Raw genomic sequence first — 16,529 nt, forward strand, 5'->3', positions numbered from 1 at the left:
CGCCCCGGGGCCGCCCCCCGCCCCGCCGGGGCCCCGCGCTGCTGCCGCCGCCGCCTCCAGAACTGCCTCTACAACGTGCTGGAGCGGCCCCGAGGGTGGGCTTTCATCTACCACGTCTTCATGTGAGTACCGGGGGTGGAGGGATGGGGGGGGGTCCGGTGCCCGGTGGGGCGGCGGGGAGCGGGCGCTGCCCGGGGGAAGGAGCGCCCGGAGCACCGGGAGCACCGCGGGGCAGCCGCCGCTCCCTGCGAGCCCCCCCCGGGCTCCGCCGGAGAAGTTTCTCCGCCGGGAGCGTCCGGCGGGGGGGACGCGCCGGTTCCCGCTCCCGGTTCCCGCTCCTGCCGCCGCTCCCGGTGCGATGGGAGCAGCGCGATGGGGGGGATCCGCCACCCGGGGGGATCCCGGGCGGGGCGAATCCTGCGGCGGGTCCGGTGCGAGGAGCTGAGCTTGTCCCCGGGGACGGGATTCGGTCCCCTCGGTGACCCGGAGCCCCTTCCCGGTGGCACAGCAGGGAACCGGGTCACCGTCCCGCTCTGCCGCTGTCCCAGGCCGGGGTCTCCGAGCCTGGGAAGACCCTCAAAGGCAGGAGCCCCCCGAGGGGTGACCAGCAGGTCTGGGTGGGAGCAGGGACCCTGTCCTGTCGTGCGTTGGGACAAGGCAGAAGTGCCAGCCCAGCACCCCCAGACCCGAGTCCGGGTGGGATGAGGGACAGTGAGAATGTTCTTGTCCCTGCTGTACCCCGGGAGCTGTGACCGTTCCTGGGTCTCTGTTGGTCCCCAGCACTGGAACATCCCTCTCCAGAGCCGGAGCCCGGGATGCTCCCAGGAGCACACCTGCTCCCTGCCCTGCTCAGTATGTTTTCCCAGGCACTGTGGTGCTGCTCCAGCTTTCCTTGCTGGATTTGAGCATCCAAAGGCTCTTGCCAAGCAGAAGCTTCTCCAAGACAAGCAGGCTCAGCTCAGGGCTGGGGAACAGCTTCACCCCCTCGGGGTCGTTTCCTCAGGGGTCTGTAACGGGGCTGCAGAGTTGGGGTGTCCATAACCCCCTGGGAGGCTGTGGGGACAGAGGGAGGCTCCGTGCTGGGGGGTTATTTTGGATTTCCCAACCTCTGACCCCCGCTCTGCTCCGGTGGCACTGCTGGGACGCCACCAGGACACTGCCAGGACATCACTGCCCCAGCCATGGGGAAGGAGGCGTTTTCCCTCTTTGCCTGGTGTGTGCCAGGCGTGTTCGTGGTGCCGTGGGCTCGGACCCTCTCTGAGAACGTGAGCCCAAGCGTTGCCTCCTTCCCTCTCCCCCCGGCGCTGCGTCGTTCCCGGGGTGTGCGTGAGCTGGAGCTCGTTAAGAGGCAGGAAAATGGGTCTTGCCTAAGTTAGCACATCGAGCTGGCAGGATGAATTTGTCACCGGATAAAAGGGCACCTGAGCTCCCCGGGGAGCAGCGAGAGGAGCCCGGGGCCCATTTGTAACGCCTGCGACACCTCCGCAGTGGGCTCCCGCCAGAATTCCTGCGTGGAAAATACCACCCTTGGAAGAGCTTCTCCTGCAAGGAATTGGAGATGGCAGCCAAAGCCCCTGCCAGGGGAGGGAATCAGACTTTATGGCGTAGGTGCTCACGGGCTGTGGAACAGAGATGCTCCCGCTCGTCTCACAGCAGGGATGTGCGTGTCCTTCACCGCTTCGTCCTCGTGATTTGAGCGCGTTTTGCCCCAGAAACAACCCAGCAGCTCCTCTTGCAGAGCCCACCAAGCCCCTCCAGAGCCTGCTGGGCCTGGCCCCAGCTCTTGGGTGATGGGCTTTGTCCCACAAGACGTGCAGCCATCGAGAGCAGGAGCAAAGCATCTTCAGCCTTCACTGGGGAGGGTTTGTGTTCACTTGCTCACTTAATTTTTGGGGCTGAGGCAGCTGCAGGGTAGAGTCCTGCCAGGGACCCCCTGAAGCCTGTGGGAAGCCGCCTCAGTGGGTGCAAGGTGTGGACATCTGTTCTGTGAAGCCTTCCCTGTAAGGCTGCTCATTTCTGGCTCCTTCCAAGTTGTGTTGTGGGTTGTTTTTTTTCCTCTCCCGCAGCAGATGGGAGCTGCTAAGCTGTTGCAGTGGTGTTGAAGTTCTCGGGGATGATTTGTGTGCCTCGACACCTTTGTCTTTTTTTTTTTTTCTACAAAAGAGGAAGAAGGTGTTACCCCCACCCGGGGGGGGTCACTGAGGCACGGGGGGGGATGGAGCCCCCAGCCCGGGGTCGGGGCAGTGCTGGGGGCAGAGCCGTCCCCTGAGTGGCGGCTGCGCTGCCTCCCCCGGGCAGCCTTGGCTCCGAGGCAGGGCTGGGAACTGCTAAAATGGAAATACCCGCTGAGAAGTGACGCGCTTCCCTCCCCGGAGCAGCTCAGGGCCGGGAGCAGGAGCCGGGCTGAGCCCATCCCGTCGGTTTATTGACCAACTTCAGCCTCCTTCTGTCGGCAAATTGATCCCAAACGATTCCTTGAGCCAGCGCCTGCTCCGGGCTGGGTGGTTTGGTGGCTGCACCATCTCTGCAGCCCCTGAGCCTGCTGCCAGCTCTGCCTGGGGGTGGTGTGGGCAGGGGTGCCCGTGCAGGTGGAAAGCCAAGGTTCTGAGGTGTGTGGAGCTGGCTGACCACCTCCAGCCCCGCGCTGACCATGGCACAGCCGTGCTCGCCGGGCTCACAAAGCTGCGTTTTGCTTGGAATGAGACTTTCTAGCCCCGGAGCTTATGGAGGAAATCCAGGAGCGAGCCCAGAGCATTAACCGAAAGGCTTTAGAGCCAGAAGGCAAAATATCAACTTCCTTTTCCAATCTCCTCCTCTTTAGCAAGCGGGAAGGCTGTTCCCTGCTCCCTGCAGAGCTGCCGTGGGCTCCTGCCCTTGGCATGGGCATGGCTGAGTGTCCCATCAGCGGGGGCTGCCCTGCCAAGGGGTCTCCTGCAGCCTGGAGCTGCACCACCCAGCTGTCCAGGTGTCCAATTCCAGCTGTTCCTGCTGCCCACTGTGGCTTGTCCCTGCAGCAACCCCTCCTCACCCACCAGCCCCCCCATGGCTGTTCTCGGTGCCATCCGGGGTCTGGGAGCTTGAGTTGGTGGTTATGAAACTGCTCCTGGGTGCACCAGGAGCTCAGCTCAGCACTTTTCCCATTCCTAGAGGAACGTTTTCATACAGAACAGTTTAACCTGGAGCAAATTAGGGAAGACTGAGCCAGCAGCACCGGTAACAACCGCAATCCCCTGCCTGGAGCAGTGTCCCCCCTGCCAGGCCCGGTCCCCTGCCTGTGCCGTTGGTGGCACCTTGCCTGGGTTTTATTTGCCTTGTGGAAGTGTCACCCTGTGCCTGGGACAGGAGGGGACGGGAGCACAGAGCTCCATCCTTGTCCTTGCTGCGTGTTTGGTGCCGTTGGATCCCCATGGACGTTGTGGGGACAGAAGGGTGGCAGGTCCTGGCACTGGCTGGGTGATGCCAGGCAGGGCTCTCCTCGGCTCAGGGCTGGCCAGACACCTTGGGAATGTGGGAAATCCTGGCTGGCTCAGGGCAGCAGGACAGAGGGGGTGGGATGTGTCCCCTGTGCTCTGGGCAGGGACCAGGGTGCTGGCAGCTCGTCTGTCCCAGAGCATCCCTGTGCTCAGATCCTGTTATGGCAGAGGGCTGAGGTGGGCAGAGGGTCTGTCATCCCCACTTTTGTGTCCTCTGCCTCGTCACATCCCTCCACCACTGCTTGCAGAGTAGGAAAGCACTTCCCTGCCATGCCAGGAATGCCACTGTGGCCACTGCCTGCAGCAGTCCCAAATCCCACCCGGGACCATTCAGAGGGCTGGAGCCCTGGCTGGTTTGCAGGGAAGCTGCTCCATCCCTGCTCAGCTCCCACTCTCCAGCGCCTGCTCGGAAAAAACCTCATTTCAAACCCCAGGCTTTTAACTGGTTCCCCCCAGGGCTGCGGGGGTGCCACGGCCACAGCCAGAGGGGTGGAGGCTGTGCCCCCTGTGCCCTTTGAGGGCCGGCCCCGCTCGCCTTTCCTGGGGTTTGAAACGGGAGCTGGTTTGGGGGCAATGCCAGCGGGAAGAGGAGCCGGCACAGCACTTTCCCCGGCCCGGCGCGGTGTCACCGGGGCATAAAATTAAGCGGCTTCGGCGCAACATGAAACTGGGCATTGATTTTCCTTCCTGGCTTTTTCCCCTTTTCCCGTTTCGCTGCTCCTGTCGGATCCCCCCAGCCCAGCGCAGGAGGTGCCAGTTTGGGCCAGTTTGGTGAGGATGGGATGTGAGCCCCATTGCCAGGGGGTGCAGGGGTGGTGCTGGGTCACCCTGGAGAGCTTTTGGATCTTTGTCCCCCCCCAACAGCAACCCAAACCTGCCCCCTCTGCCTGTGGGTGCTGCTGCCCTCCCTGCTTTGGGGGTCCCAGCCTGCCTGGACTTCTTGGGGCCGCTCATGTCGCTGCACCCCAAATGTCCCCATCTCATCCCTCCCCCGGTGCTGGAGGAGGGTGCCAGCCCCGATCCCTCTCCCGGGGTTCCAGGCCCAGCGGGCACAGGAGATGCACTGGAAAACACTCTGATTTCTTCCCCCCCCCTCCAGCCCAGCTCTTTGCCAGATGATTCAAGAGCAAAACTATCTCGGCTGCTCCGTGTGAGCATCTTGGCACCGTCCACAGGAGCCTTGTGACCGTGCTCCCCGTGGGGACCGCGGGGCCGGGGGGCTGGGGGGTGGCACTGGGGTGCAGACACATGCCATGCCATGATGGGCAATGCCATCAGCAGGATCTGGCTCCCAAAGAACAAAGGTGTTGGGGCCACGGGTTTGTGTGTGCTGTGGGACGTCATCTGGACATCACCCTGCTGCCCATGGGTGCTGCCGGGTCCCTGCCGTGGGATGCAGCCTGAAGACAGGCTCTGCATCCCAGCTCTGCTTCCAGCCTCTGCCAGGGCACTGGGAACACCCCGTCCTGCCTCACCCCTGGCTGTGGGGGCGAGGAGGGCTCTGGGAGCAGCGCCCTTGTCTGATAACCAGGCCGGGCTCTGAGCGTGTGCTGGGGTTTGTGGTGTCAGAGCTGCAGCGGGGCTGGACGGCTCCTGGCTCCAGCTCTGGTTTCCCTGAACCGTGGGGAAACACTCGGAGCTTTTCTGCTTCTCCTCTCCGCGGCGTGGGACGGACCCTGCCATGGTTACGGGCGCAAACAGGGCCGCTACACCCCGGTTATTTATATCCCCTGGAGCAGGCAGGCCTCCTGCTCCACCTCTCCTGGAGGGCTGCTGGGGCGAGGGATGGGGATTTATGGGACACGCTGTTTATACAGCTGCACAGGGTGCTCGGGGAGCTGGACCTCGCGGGATGGGGAGCCTGGAGGGTGAAACACCATCCCCACCGGAGCCGGGCTCGGGCAGTTTTGCTCTAAACAGGCGTTTCCAGCGGTGGCACAGCTGTGGGTACGGCCCGGGCACCGTGAGGGGGCCAGGCTTGGCCGGGGAAGGGAGTCGTGCCGTTCCCGGAGCTCGCTCATCCCCCGGCTGGGCTGTTTATCCTGCGGCGCGTGGTGTTTTCCTTCCGCTGAGTTATCGCCCGGTGCTGCCTCTGCCCCCGGCTCGGGGCTTCCCCGAGCAAAGCAGGGGCTGGGCCAGCCCTGCCAGGGCACGGGGCGCCCAGTGTCACCCCCATCCCCGTGCTGGGGGCTGGGGGACACAGCTGGGCGGGCTGTTCCAGCCCCATCCCGCCGCACCGGCTCCGAGGATCGCGGCCCATCGGCAGCGGGTGCCAGGGCACAACTCGTCCCCGGCTAAACCGGGGTGCAGCCCGTTTGGGTGGGCACTGGGTGCCATCCGGTGCCCCCTTGCCCAGCACAGCTCTTCACCATCCGGGGCCGACTTGGCCCCGCTTCTCCCGAGCTCAGCAGCTTTCCCGGCTCACCTGTTCCTCCGCCGGCTCGGGAAGCAGCATATGGCAGAGTCCGCCCTAATGAAGATTAATGGGAAGAGATTCACCTGCTCCGAGCCGGGCCCCTGCCGCGTTTTAATTATTATTTTTGGGGAGGAGTGTCGCTGCAGACGGGCTCTGCTCCTGCTGGGTGAGAGCAGCCGGAGGGGCCCGTCCCTGTGCCCAGGCTGCTGGTGGCACATCCCGTGGCACATCCCCTCCCATGCAGGGATGTGTGCTGGCGTGGGACTCTGCGGGGAGGGGGCTGGAGATGGGAAGTTTATTGGGGAGAGGTGAAACAGTGGCTCAGCTACACCAGCATCTGCTCCCTCCATTCCCCGGGATGCTGGAGCAGGGGAATGGGGAGCCAGCGAGGCTCCTGCTGGGTGCTATCCCACTGTCTCTGCCCTCTCCCCATTTCCCTGGCGGCATTCCTTGCTTTTTAAGCCCCCTTGGTAGGTGGGAAGAGCAGCGAATTGGGGTGGGAATCCTGGTGCTGCCGGCACACCGTGGTCTTTGGCGGAGGGGTCGGTGTGGGATACCCGCCTTGTAGTGGGGTGGAGCTGCTGAGAGCAGCATTCCTGCCCCGGAGGAAGGGGGGAATGTCGATTCCCGGCTCCCCGCGCTGCCTTCAGGCATCTGACCCTTCCCTAAGCCGCTTAGGCGCTGCCGGCGGCCGGGACGGGGCGTTTGCCCAGGCTTTACGAGTTAATTCCTAGCAGGTGATGCGTTCCCAGGAAGTTTCTTTCCCAGCCGGCCCCGTGGGGCCTCTCATGCCTGTATCCTTCCCCAAATCCCGTGGGATGCCGAGGGGGCCGGGTGGGAGGTATCCCCACCGCGGCGGGGCAGGTTTCCAACACGGTGGGTGACGTGTGGGGGCTCCGGCTCGGTACCAGAGCCAAGGCCACCCACAGCAGGTCCCCGTGGGATCAGCGTGTGCCCGGGCCCCGGAGACCCCCCCCCGCACCGCTCCCTGGATGAGGAGGGAGGCACAAATCTTTGCAGGCTGGGAGATTTCTACCTTCTCTTCTGCTTTGTGCTTCGCTGCCCGTGTAATTGCCTGCTAAATCCTGCTTGGATAATCTTTATTGCTGATGATGCACAAAGCTGAGAGCTCTGCCCCGGGCCGTGTTTTCCTCCTCAGCCCGGTGCCCAGTGCTCCCTGCCCGCAGCACGGGGGCACCGCTGTGCCCGCACAGGGGTTAATTCCAGAACTGCTGTGCCAGAGGAAAGAGCCCCAATTAATAATTCAGAGGGAGAAGGAGCTGGCTCCAACCTTCTGCCTTGCGGGTGGGGAGCGCCCGGGAGAGGAGCCTCGTCCTCTGCAGTGAGGGCAGGGCAGTGACAAGGCTGTGGCCCCTTCGTGCCTGTTGGTGTGTGGCTCCATCTCTCCCTCCTCCATGCTCTACATCCAGCACTTCTCCCATTCCCTGTGTTTTCTCTGCTCTCAGTCCCATCTCCAGAGCACTTTGTGGGAAGGGGAACCCACCCGTCCCCTTTAGCCTGGGCACTGAGTTTTGGGTGCTACTCCCCAGCCCCACTGTGGGGTGACGGTGCTGGGGGGGTGAGATGGGTGCCCACCAGCTCGGGGACAGGGTGCCAGGGCCACTGCCAGCCTCAGCCAAGCCATCCCAGTGCTGCCCAGTGGGACATGGGTTCCCGGAGCCGGCTCTGACGGAGCAGTGGCCCTTCGCCGTCACGTGGGCCCGTGGCACAAGCCCTCCACTTTCCTTTTTTAGAATAGCTGGATCAGGGGAAAAAAATGTATTTTTGGAGTTTCATTTGCTTCAGCTTCAGAGTCTACTTCTTTTTCCCCCCCCCTCCTTACTTTAAATGGGCCAAAGCCCCTGTTGCCTGAGCCCAGCGCTCGGGGATGAACAGCCCCGGAGCAGCTCCCTGAGGACTCTTCCCCCAAATTGGCTGTTCCCAGGTGGTCCCCGTGTCCCTGGCAGGTCCCCACGGTGGCAGTGGTGCTGAGGACAGTCTGGAGAAGCTCCAATCCCCTTTCTGCAGCAGCAGAACCCTCCACGGTGTGGGACCCCTCATCTCCCTCCCTGCCTTTAATTAAGAGCCGGCAGGGCCGAGGTGGAGCCTGGCACCGAGCCCCACGGCTGCTCCCGGGCTCCCCAGTGGCTCCATGCCACCATCTAGGGGCAAACTGTGTCTCTGGTGGCTCAGCCACGGCCGTGGAGGTCTTGGCTGGTGGGCTCAGGCTGCGAGTGAGGGGCAGCACTGTGGGCTGGGCTCCCCTGGCTGCCCCAGTGCTCGGGTCCCCCGACCACCCTGGTGCCCTCACTGACACTCTCCCCTTCCAGATTCCTCCTCGTCTTCAGCTGCCTGGTGCTGTCGGTCTTCTCCACCATCCAGGAGCACCAGAAATTGGCCAACGAGTGCCTCTTCATCCTGGTAAGTGATGCAGGAGCAGGGCTGGGGCTTGAATTCCCCCTCCCCACATTGCACCCTGAAAGACTCGGACAAGATCACGGACAAAACTCCTCCGACCCTTTCCCAGCCCGGACGTCACCGATGATCCAACGATGGCAGCCTCTCTGGCACGCTGGGGTGGAGCTGGGGGTGGCCTTGCTGGGGGTGTCCCCATGGCTCAGGGGGGGTCCATCCCGCCACAGTCCCTCTGTGCTGCGGAGAGGCATCAACCGCTGGAAAAGGCAGGGCAGGAGGGGCTAAAAAAGGCAACTTTCCCCCAAACTGTCAGAAAGAGCTGACGCGGGACTTCTCCCGAGTGATGGAGACTAAATTGGGAAGGTCCTTGTGACTTTTCCTGCGAGTAAGCAGAACGGGGGCTTGTCTGTGCGAGAGGTAGGAGGACAATGCTGACGGTGGAGGAAAAGGACCCAGCTCGGAGCGAGGCAGGAGAGCCGGGATGCTCAGACAGCCCCGACGGCTGCAGCTCCCGTCTCACTGCCCCCGTTCCCCCGGGACAGCTCCCGTGGCCTTTTGGGGGGACACCACGCACCATTTCAGGTTGTGCCTCCCCAAAACTGATTTCCCCTGCCCCCCTCGCCCCCCTGTGCCCCTCAGGAGTTCGTCATGATCGTGGTGTTTGGCATGGAGTACATCATCCGCGTCTGGTCCGCCGGCTGCTGCTGCCGCTACCGGGGCTGGCGGGGACGCTTCCGCTTCGCCAGGAAACCCTTCTGCGTTATAGGTACGGGGGGAAGAGGGGATTTGTGCTGGTTTAAAGGTAAACCAGCAGGGGAAATGAACCCAACTCAAAGGAGAGATTATAAGTCAGAATAACAATTTAATATAATAATACAATAAGTACGATTACACAGACAAACAGTTGGTTTTAACCCACGAAACCCAAATGTACAACCCAGCACCCTGGGGCAGGAACAGAGTGGTGTTCCTTGGGTCCCCTGAGTCCAAAGTAAAAGGAGAGGGGAAAAACCTGTTGGTGAGAGTGCTGGTGCAGTCTGGTTCAGAGTGGTGATCTGCAGTCTTCCTCTGGATCCCACGAGTGGTTAAAAAAGTCCCAAGACCCCAAGATTATCTATCCTCCAGTTCAGGCAGGAATGCCCAGTCCCTCCCTCAGGGCAGGGAGTTCCACAGTGGGTATGAGGACAGGAGCACCCTCCTATCTCACAGTTCCACCCTGGGTGTGAGGACAGGAGCACCCTCCTGTCTCACAGGCCTCTGAGCACCCAGTTTACAGCCTGAGGAGTCAGGGGTGCTCTGGGCAGAGGGTGTAAATGGTCTGTTGATAACATTTTCTGGGCAATGGCATGGAAGGCTATAGAATCCACAGTTTTGGGTTACACCCATCCAGCGATGAACTGGTCCCAGCTGTTCTAACCGGGACAGGGCTTTTGGGGGATGGCGGCGTTTGGGAAAAGCCCCACGCTGCCCCCGACCTTGGTTTCCCCCTGCCAGATTTCATCGTCTTCGTGGCCTCGGTGGCCATCATCGCCGCAGGCACCCAGGGCAACATCTTCGCCACGTCCGCGCTGCGGAGCATGCGCTTCCTGCAGATCCTGCGCATGGTGCGCATGGATCGCCGCGGCGGCACCTGGAAGCTGCTGGGCTCCGTCGTCTACGCCCACAGCAAGGTGAGGAGGCCCCGTCCCGGCGCGGCCCCCGCGCCCCCTGAAACCCCCTCTCACCCCTCGTGCCATCCCACCCCACGCAGGAGCTCATCACCGCCTGGTACATCGGCTTCCTCGTGCTCATCTTCGCCTCCTTCCTCGTCTACCTGGCCGAGAAAGACGCCAACGTGCAGTTCGCCACCTACGCCGACTCGCTGTGGTGGGGCACGGTAAGCTCGGCCCCCGCAGCCCCCCCCGGCCCCGGGGAGGGGGACGAGGAGGGTGGGATGGGGCGGCGGGGGGAGAGCTCCCTCCAGGCCTCGCCCTGCTCCGCCCCCGGGCAGGTCACGCTCACCACCATCGGCTACGGGGACAAGGCGCCGCAGACGTGGCTGGGCAGGATGTTGGCCGCCGGCTTCGCCCTGCTCGGCATCTCCTTCTTCGCCCTGCCCGCCGTGAGTAGGGCTGGGAGGGGGGTCCCTGCGCCTCGTGCCCCGCGGGGATCGCGGAGGAAAGGGGCAAACCCACCCCTGTGCGGGTCCCAGCCTCTGCCGGCACCCACAGCCCCGTCCCCTCCCGTCCCCAGGGGATCCTGGGCTCCGGCTTCGCCCTCAAAGTGCAGGAGCAGCATCGGCAGAAGCACTTCGAGAAGAGACGGACTCCGGCGGCAAACCTGATCCAGGTAGCGCGGGGCTGGCGTGTCCTGCCCAGGAATGCTCTGCTGTGCCCCCTCTCCTCCTCTGTCTGTCCCTGCCTGCTGCAGGGAGCACCCAGACCCCGTGTCCAACACTTGGCTCCTTTTTGCTGGGCAGTGGTGGCCAGGGTGGGTGCAGGGGTGGGCAGGGGGGTCTCACCTCCCAACTGATCCCGATTCCCGTGGTGTCTCTCCCCGCAGGCTGCCTGGCGCCTGTACTCCACCGACGTCAGCCGGGCGTACCTGACGGCCACGTGGTGTTACTACGACAGCCTGCTGCCCACCTTCAGGTAGGAAGGGCAGGAGGGCAAGGGCTGGGGGGCTCCCGGGGGGGTCTCTGTGGGGATGAGCAGCCCAGGAGGCCGGGAGGAAGCATGTGGAGCCGCCGAGGGCGCGGTGGGGTCGAGCAGCACGGACGCTTTCCTGAGCCCTGGATCGCTGGAGCACAGCATCTGCTGGAGTGTCCAGCACCCTCCTCCACCCTCATCATCCTCACAGCACCCAGCACTCATCCCACCCTCTTGCCCCATCCATAGCCTCCCTCCAGCACCGCCGGGGGGGACAGGACGGTGTCACCCGCCACAGGGAGCCCGTGGCTGGGGACGTGGAGCTGCAGCCGGATGGGAGCCGGCTCCGTGTGGACCCAGATGGACATGGCGGGACCCAGTGGGAGCCCCGTGGCCCATCCCTGCAGAGTTCTCCCTCCCACAGCCCCTGGGATGTAGTTGGGCAGATCAAAGAACCTCCAAAGCTTTTCCAGGCTCTCTGTGTGTCCCCATCACCCCGAGCTCGCCAGGGTTTGCCACCCCTGTGCTTCATCCCTGCCTGTGCATCCTGCCCTGCTCCACCCGTGTGTTCCTTTGCAGGGAAAAATTCATTCTTCTTCTGTTCCACTTTTTGTTTTTCCAAAGACAAGGCCCTTAACAGCCCCAAGAGCAAGTCCCTCTGGTCCCTGACCGAGGAGATGCAGCTTCCCAAGCATCACCACAGAGCCTGGGATCATGGGAGGCTTCACCAGCTGGGCCAGGAGCCACTTCCCCTGCAGTGGGGAGCTGAGATAGAGCCAGACTCGTTCCCTGTTGGATCTGAGCTTTTCCCTCCTGGTTACTCCAGCTGTGCCCAGATCCCTGGATCTGATGGTGGCAGGTTCCCATGTCCCCATCCAAGGGGTGTCCTGCCTGTCCCTGCCTGACCCAGCCCTCTCAGCACAGGTCCAACCCCTCCTCTCTGTAGGACCCTATCCCAGCATCCCCTCCCCATCCCCATCCCCCTCAAATGCCTCATCCTGCTGTTAAGAAACTGTCTTTTGAACAAAAATGTTGGTTTTTTTCTTCTTGTTTTTGCCCTGGTTTTGCTTTGGTTTGTGCTCAGGAGGACCCGGCGCTGCTCAGCCTTGGTTTGCTTTGGAAAATTTAATTTCTCCTTGTTTTTATTTCACCCCGACCTCAGAGAGCTGGTTCTTATGTTTGAGCACTTGCACCGAGTTCGCAACGGAGGATTTAGGAACTCAGAGGTGAAAAAATTGCCCGACAGAGCCCCACCAACTTACCTGTCCTTCACCCCTGCCCAGAAAAGCCTGGCCACGTGTTCAGGGGAAAGGTAGGAGGGGGCAGCCCCCGTGTTCTCCCTCCTCTCTGCTCTGTCTCCTCTGCTCCTCTGTGTCCTCCTGCGATGCCACCGCGGTGCCATCACTGCCAGACCGGACTCCAGCAGTGCTCACCACCCCAAACTGGCCCTGCTGGGAGCCCATCCTGCTCCTGGCACTGCTTCCAGCACTGTTCCTTGCTCCAGAGTGGGCACGTTTGGTCCTCAAGGACAGACTCTGGGCTGTTGTATCTTTGTGAAGCCTCCTTTTTGTGTGGCTGGGGCACAGGGGACCTGGCACAGGGGAACCAACCATGGCAGAAAACACCCTGGCAGAGGCAGCGCTGCCATGCTGTGGGGATGGGGCCATGCTGAGCCAGGCAAGGAGCAAAACCCAGACCCTGTGGTGTGAGAAGGGCTGCCCGTGCCCCTGGCAGTGGGAGCAGCGATGCTGAGCTGCCCCAGTGCCCACCAGAAGAGGCAGGAGGGGGTCAGGGCTGCCGTGCTGCTGGTGGAGGCTGCTCTCCCCCGTGTCCCTGGTCCCCTCGGCTGAAGAGCATCCTGGAGACCCCGGTGTGCCACGGTGGCTGCTGACCAACCACCCAGAGCGCTGGCACATTGGCACAGGGTGAGGTGGGGGCAGGCACCGTGCCTCAGTGTCCCCTGTGCTGCCAGATGTGGCACAGCGTGGGTGAGTTTGGGCTCGGGGGGCTCCCCTGTGGCAGCACCAGCCTGGGCTCGGTGTCCCGGTGACCAGGGGAAGGACTGCACACACACCCCCCGAGGGGCCCGAGCCCCCCCATCTCCTCCGCGAGCATCACCCCTCCTAACATCTCATCTTCCCTCCCCCCCCCCCTCTCCTGCTCACCCCCCTCCTCCCCCTCCCCCCCACCCCCCCCCCCCCCCCCAACCCCCCCGCCCCCCCCCCAAAGCTGGAAGGAGGAGGACGTGCAGCCCCACAAGTGTTTACGGCTCAGGTAACGCTCGCCCCCGGCGGAGGGCGGGGACCGGGGGCCGCGGAGCCCCCGCGGGGGTCGCGGGGTCACCCAACGCCCCGTCCCGTCACCGAACCCTCCTGGCAGAGCCGCGGAACCGGAACGGGCGCCGTGTGTTTATGCAGGACCTACACAAACAATGCCGCCTCTCCGGCAGAGGTGGTGCCGCGGGTCCGGAGCGGCGGGAGATGCTCAGCGGTGCCGCTCCGGGACCCCGCGCCCCAGGGCCCGGGGGGGTCGGGAATGTGGCCCGGGATGCTGCTCTCTCCCCCCTTCCCGGCCACGGCTGACTCTCTTTTCTCCTGTGTCTCTGCCCTGACCCTCCAGCCCCATCTTTAGTGGTAAGAGGAGGCTCTTGCAGACGTGGGGCACGTGGAGACGGAGGTACCGTGTCCTTGCTGCCTGCCCGCGCTGGCTGCCTGCCCATCCCGACGGAGAGTGGGACCGGGAAGGGCGGGATGCATGGTGCTCCGTGCCTGGATGCCTGCTGACTGCAGCGTGGGGAGGGCTGGGGAGTGAGGCAGAGCAGGGGAAGGCCGGAGGGGGGGTCCTTCTGCAGGGCAGGGGTTGGTCTGTGCATGGCCTGGGCCGAGTGGTCTCTCCCCGCTGTCCCCCACCAGCTCCCAGAGCAGCCCTGCCTCAGTTTCCCCGTCGTGCACCATGGATGGGGAGCCAAATCCAACCAACTGATGCACCCAGACTGACCCTATCCCACCCCTGTCCTGCAGCCTGGTCTCTCAGGATGCAGCCATTCCCATCCTCCGGACCAGCAGCCTGCATGGGGAAGGGCTCTCCCCCTGCCTCCACCCTGCCTGTACCCCTGCCTTGCCCTGTGACTCCTGGCCCAGGAAATCCAGGAGTCTCCCCAGATGTTGGGGTTCCATGGATCCTGTCCTGCAGCATGGGTGGGATTTGCTCCTTGTCCTCCCTGGCTTTGGAGTTCTCCCCCCCGTGCATCCACTCGGCCTCCCGAGGCTCAAGCTGTGCTTGGTGTCCCAGATCGTGCAAAAGGCAGCATCAGGGGGTGTTTTTGTGTAGGTCCTACATAAATGATGCCTGGTGTTTCCCCCCCAGTCCAGTGGAGCGGCTGGTTTTGGCAGCAGAGCTCGTGTTAGGGCAGGAGCAGAGCCTGGGTTAGGTGGTGCAGCCTGGAGGAGGAGGAGGGTGCCCGGGGTGCCCTGTGCCAGAGGGGATGGAGCAGGAGCAGGACTGCTCCCACCAGGCCTCTGTCAGTGGCTCTGCCACATGTCCCCCCACTGCCACGCCTGTCTGTCCCCACTCTCCCTGTCTGTCTGTCTGTCACCTCCTTTCTCTGCTCTTGGCACAAAAAAAAAAAAGGCATTCAGAGGAGTTAAACCCCAGAGCTGCCCCCGCCTGCTCCTGGCCTGGCTCGTGCCCGTCGCGTGCCGGGGGGGGGGGGGGGCTCCATGGGCCCCGCAGGGCCCCCCCCCGCCACGGTGGGCACCACGTGTGCCCGCTGCCCCCTTCCCCACCCTCCTGGTGACGCCACCCCCCCGCTGTCCCCATCCCCGCAGCAACAAGATGGGGCTGAAGGAGCGGATCTGGCTGAGCAGCTCCCAGCGGCAGGGCAGCCGCGGCCGCCAGCAGCTGGGGCCCCCCCTGCACCGCTCCCCCAGCACCGAGGACGTGCCCGAGGCCACCAGCCCCACCAAGGTGCAGAAGAGCTGGAGCTTCAACGACCGCACCCGCTTCCGCGCCTCCCTGAGGCTCAAGCCAAGGACTCCAGTTGAGGGTGAGCCCTGGGACACGCTGGGGGGGGGGCTGCAGGCGTTTTGGGGGGCCAGCCCTGGGTCTCTACCATCCACCTGCTCTTGGCACCCGCAGCCGACTGCCCTCCGGAGGACAGCGGCGAGGAGAAGGGCTCCCACTGCGACCTGACCTTCGAGGACATCATGCCGGCGGTGAAGACCCTCATCCGGGCTGTCAGGTGAGACCGTCCCCTCCCACGCCCCCCAGGCACCCCCCCCGTCCCTCCCTGCTGCCCCGCAGCCAGCCCGGGTGTCCCTGCAGGATCCTGAAGTTCCTGGTGGCCAAGAGGAAGTTCAAGGAGACGCTGCGTCCCTACGACGTCAAGGACGTCATCGAGCAGTACTCGGCCGGGCACCTGGACATGCTGGGCAGGATCAAGAGCCTGCAGACCCGGTGAGGTGCCCTGGAGCTGGTGGGGTTCCCTGGGTCTCCCACCACGAGATGAGGTGCTGGCCCATCGCTGTGGGTGGGACACGTTCCCAGAGCCCTCTCCCCATCCCCTGTGGACTCAAGAGTGACGGGCTCCGTCCCTTCCTTCCCTGCCAGCGTGGACCAGATCATGGGCAGGGGGGCCCTGGCTGTGGACAAGAAGGTGAGGGAGAAGGGGGAGAAGCCGGCGCTGGAGATGGAGCTGGTGGACGAGCTCAGCATGATGGGGCGCGTGGTCAAAGTGGAGCGGCAGGTCAGGAGGGGACACCCCCAGGGAATGTGCCCCCGTCCCTTTGGCACCCGCGGGATGGGGGATTCCCAGGATTCCCGTGTCCCCTCCCGCGGTGGGGACCGGCTCAACCCTGCCCTGCCCGCCCCGCAGGTGCAATCCATCGAGCACAAGCTGGACCTGCTGCTCGGCCTCTACTCCCAGTGCCTCCGCAAGGGCTCCACGAACTCCTTCAGCCTGGCTGCCGTGCGGGTGCCGCCCTGCGAGCCCGACAGCACCTCCGACTACCACAGCCCCGTGGACCACGAGGACATCTCGGCCTCCGCCCAGACCCTCAACATCTCCAGGTCGGCCAGCGCCAACATGGACTGAGCGGGAGGCAGCGGGATGGATCCTGCCCATGTGGGATGGGGGGCCGGGAGCACCGTGGCACTGCTGGCACCGCCCGGCCCTCACCGTGTCACTTGAGCCAAGTCTTCCTCTGCGGGGGCACAGCTGCAACGGGGGTGCAGTGGGAGCCCATGGCATGGCCAGACCACGCTCCTGGGATGCTCCTGCCCTTCCTGGGGCATGAGACACACCCCCATCCTCAGCTCCCGGGGCCCTGAGTGCTCCCCAGCCAAGGCGGGGAATGCTCCAAGCTGGCCCAGTCTCCTGGGGTTTTGGCTCGTACCCCAGTCCCAGCTCTCAGGACATGTCCAGCTCCCCAGTGGGGTCCTGCCTGGTCCCCCCGGAACCGAGCTGGGGTCACCACCAGCTATGCAAGGTCCCACCTCCCTTCTGCTGCCGGTGCCGAGCGGGGCTGTGGGGGCACAGCCCGGTCTGGTTTGACCTGCATCGCTCGGGGTCGGGGCAGCAGCGGGGCCCCCCCAGTTTGG

The 16,529-nt window shown here is 64.0% G+C and overlaps 1 protein-coding gene across 1 annotated transcript; it reads left to right on the forward strand.

Annotated features, from left to right (window-relative positions):
* Nucleotides 1-6: 6 nt before the first annotated feature.
* KCNQ4 (potassium voltage-gated channel subfamily Q member 4) lies at nucleotides 7-16,116 on the forward strand (the record flags this gene model as incomplete). Its single annotated transcript, XM_027701279.1, has 15 exons — nucleotides 7-122; nucleotides 8,220-8,310; nucleotides 8,944-9,070; nucleotides 9,799-9,974; nucleotides 10,055-10,180; nucleotides 10,268-10,405; nucleotides 10,537-10,632; nucleotides 10,846-10,934; nucleotides 12,094-12,243; nucleotides 13,161-13,205; nucleotides 14,759-14,976; nucleotides 15,069-15,171; nucleotides 15,255-15,386; nucleotides 15,540-15,675; nucleotides 15,805-16,116. Coding segments are annotated over 15 exons (1,962 nt in total), but the record flags the coding sequence as incomplete, so codon positions are not given.
* Nucleotides 16,117-16,529: the final 413 nt, after the last annotated feature.

The sequence above is a fragment of the Neopelma chrysocephalum genome, unplaced genomic scaffold, assembly GCF_003984885.1.
Source record: "Neopelma chrysocephalum unplaced genomic scaffold, ASM398488v2 Primary Assembly neopelma1_155, whole genome shotgun sequence".
Taxonomy (NCBI): domain Eukaryota; kingdom Metazoa; phylum Chordata; class Aves; order Passeriformes; family Pipridae; genus Neopelma; species Neopelma chrysocephalum.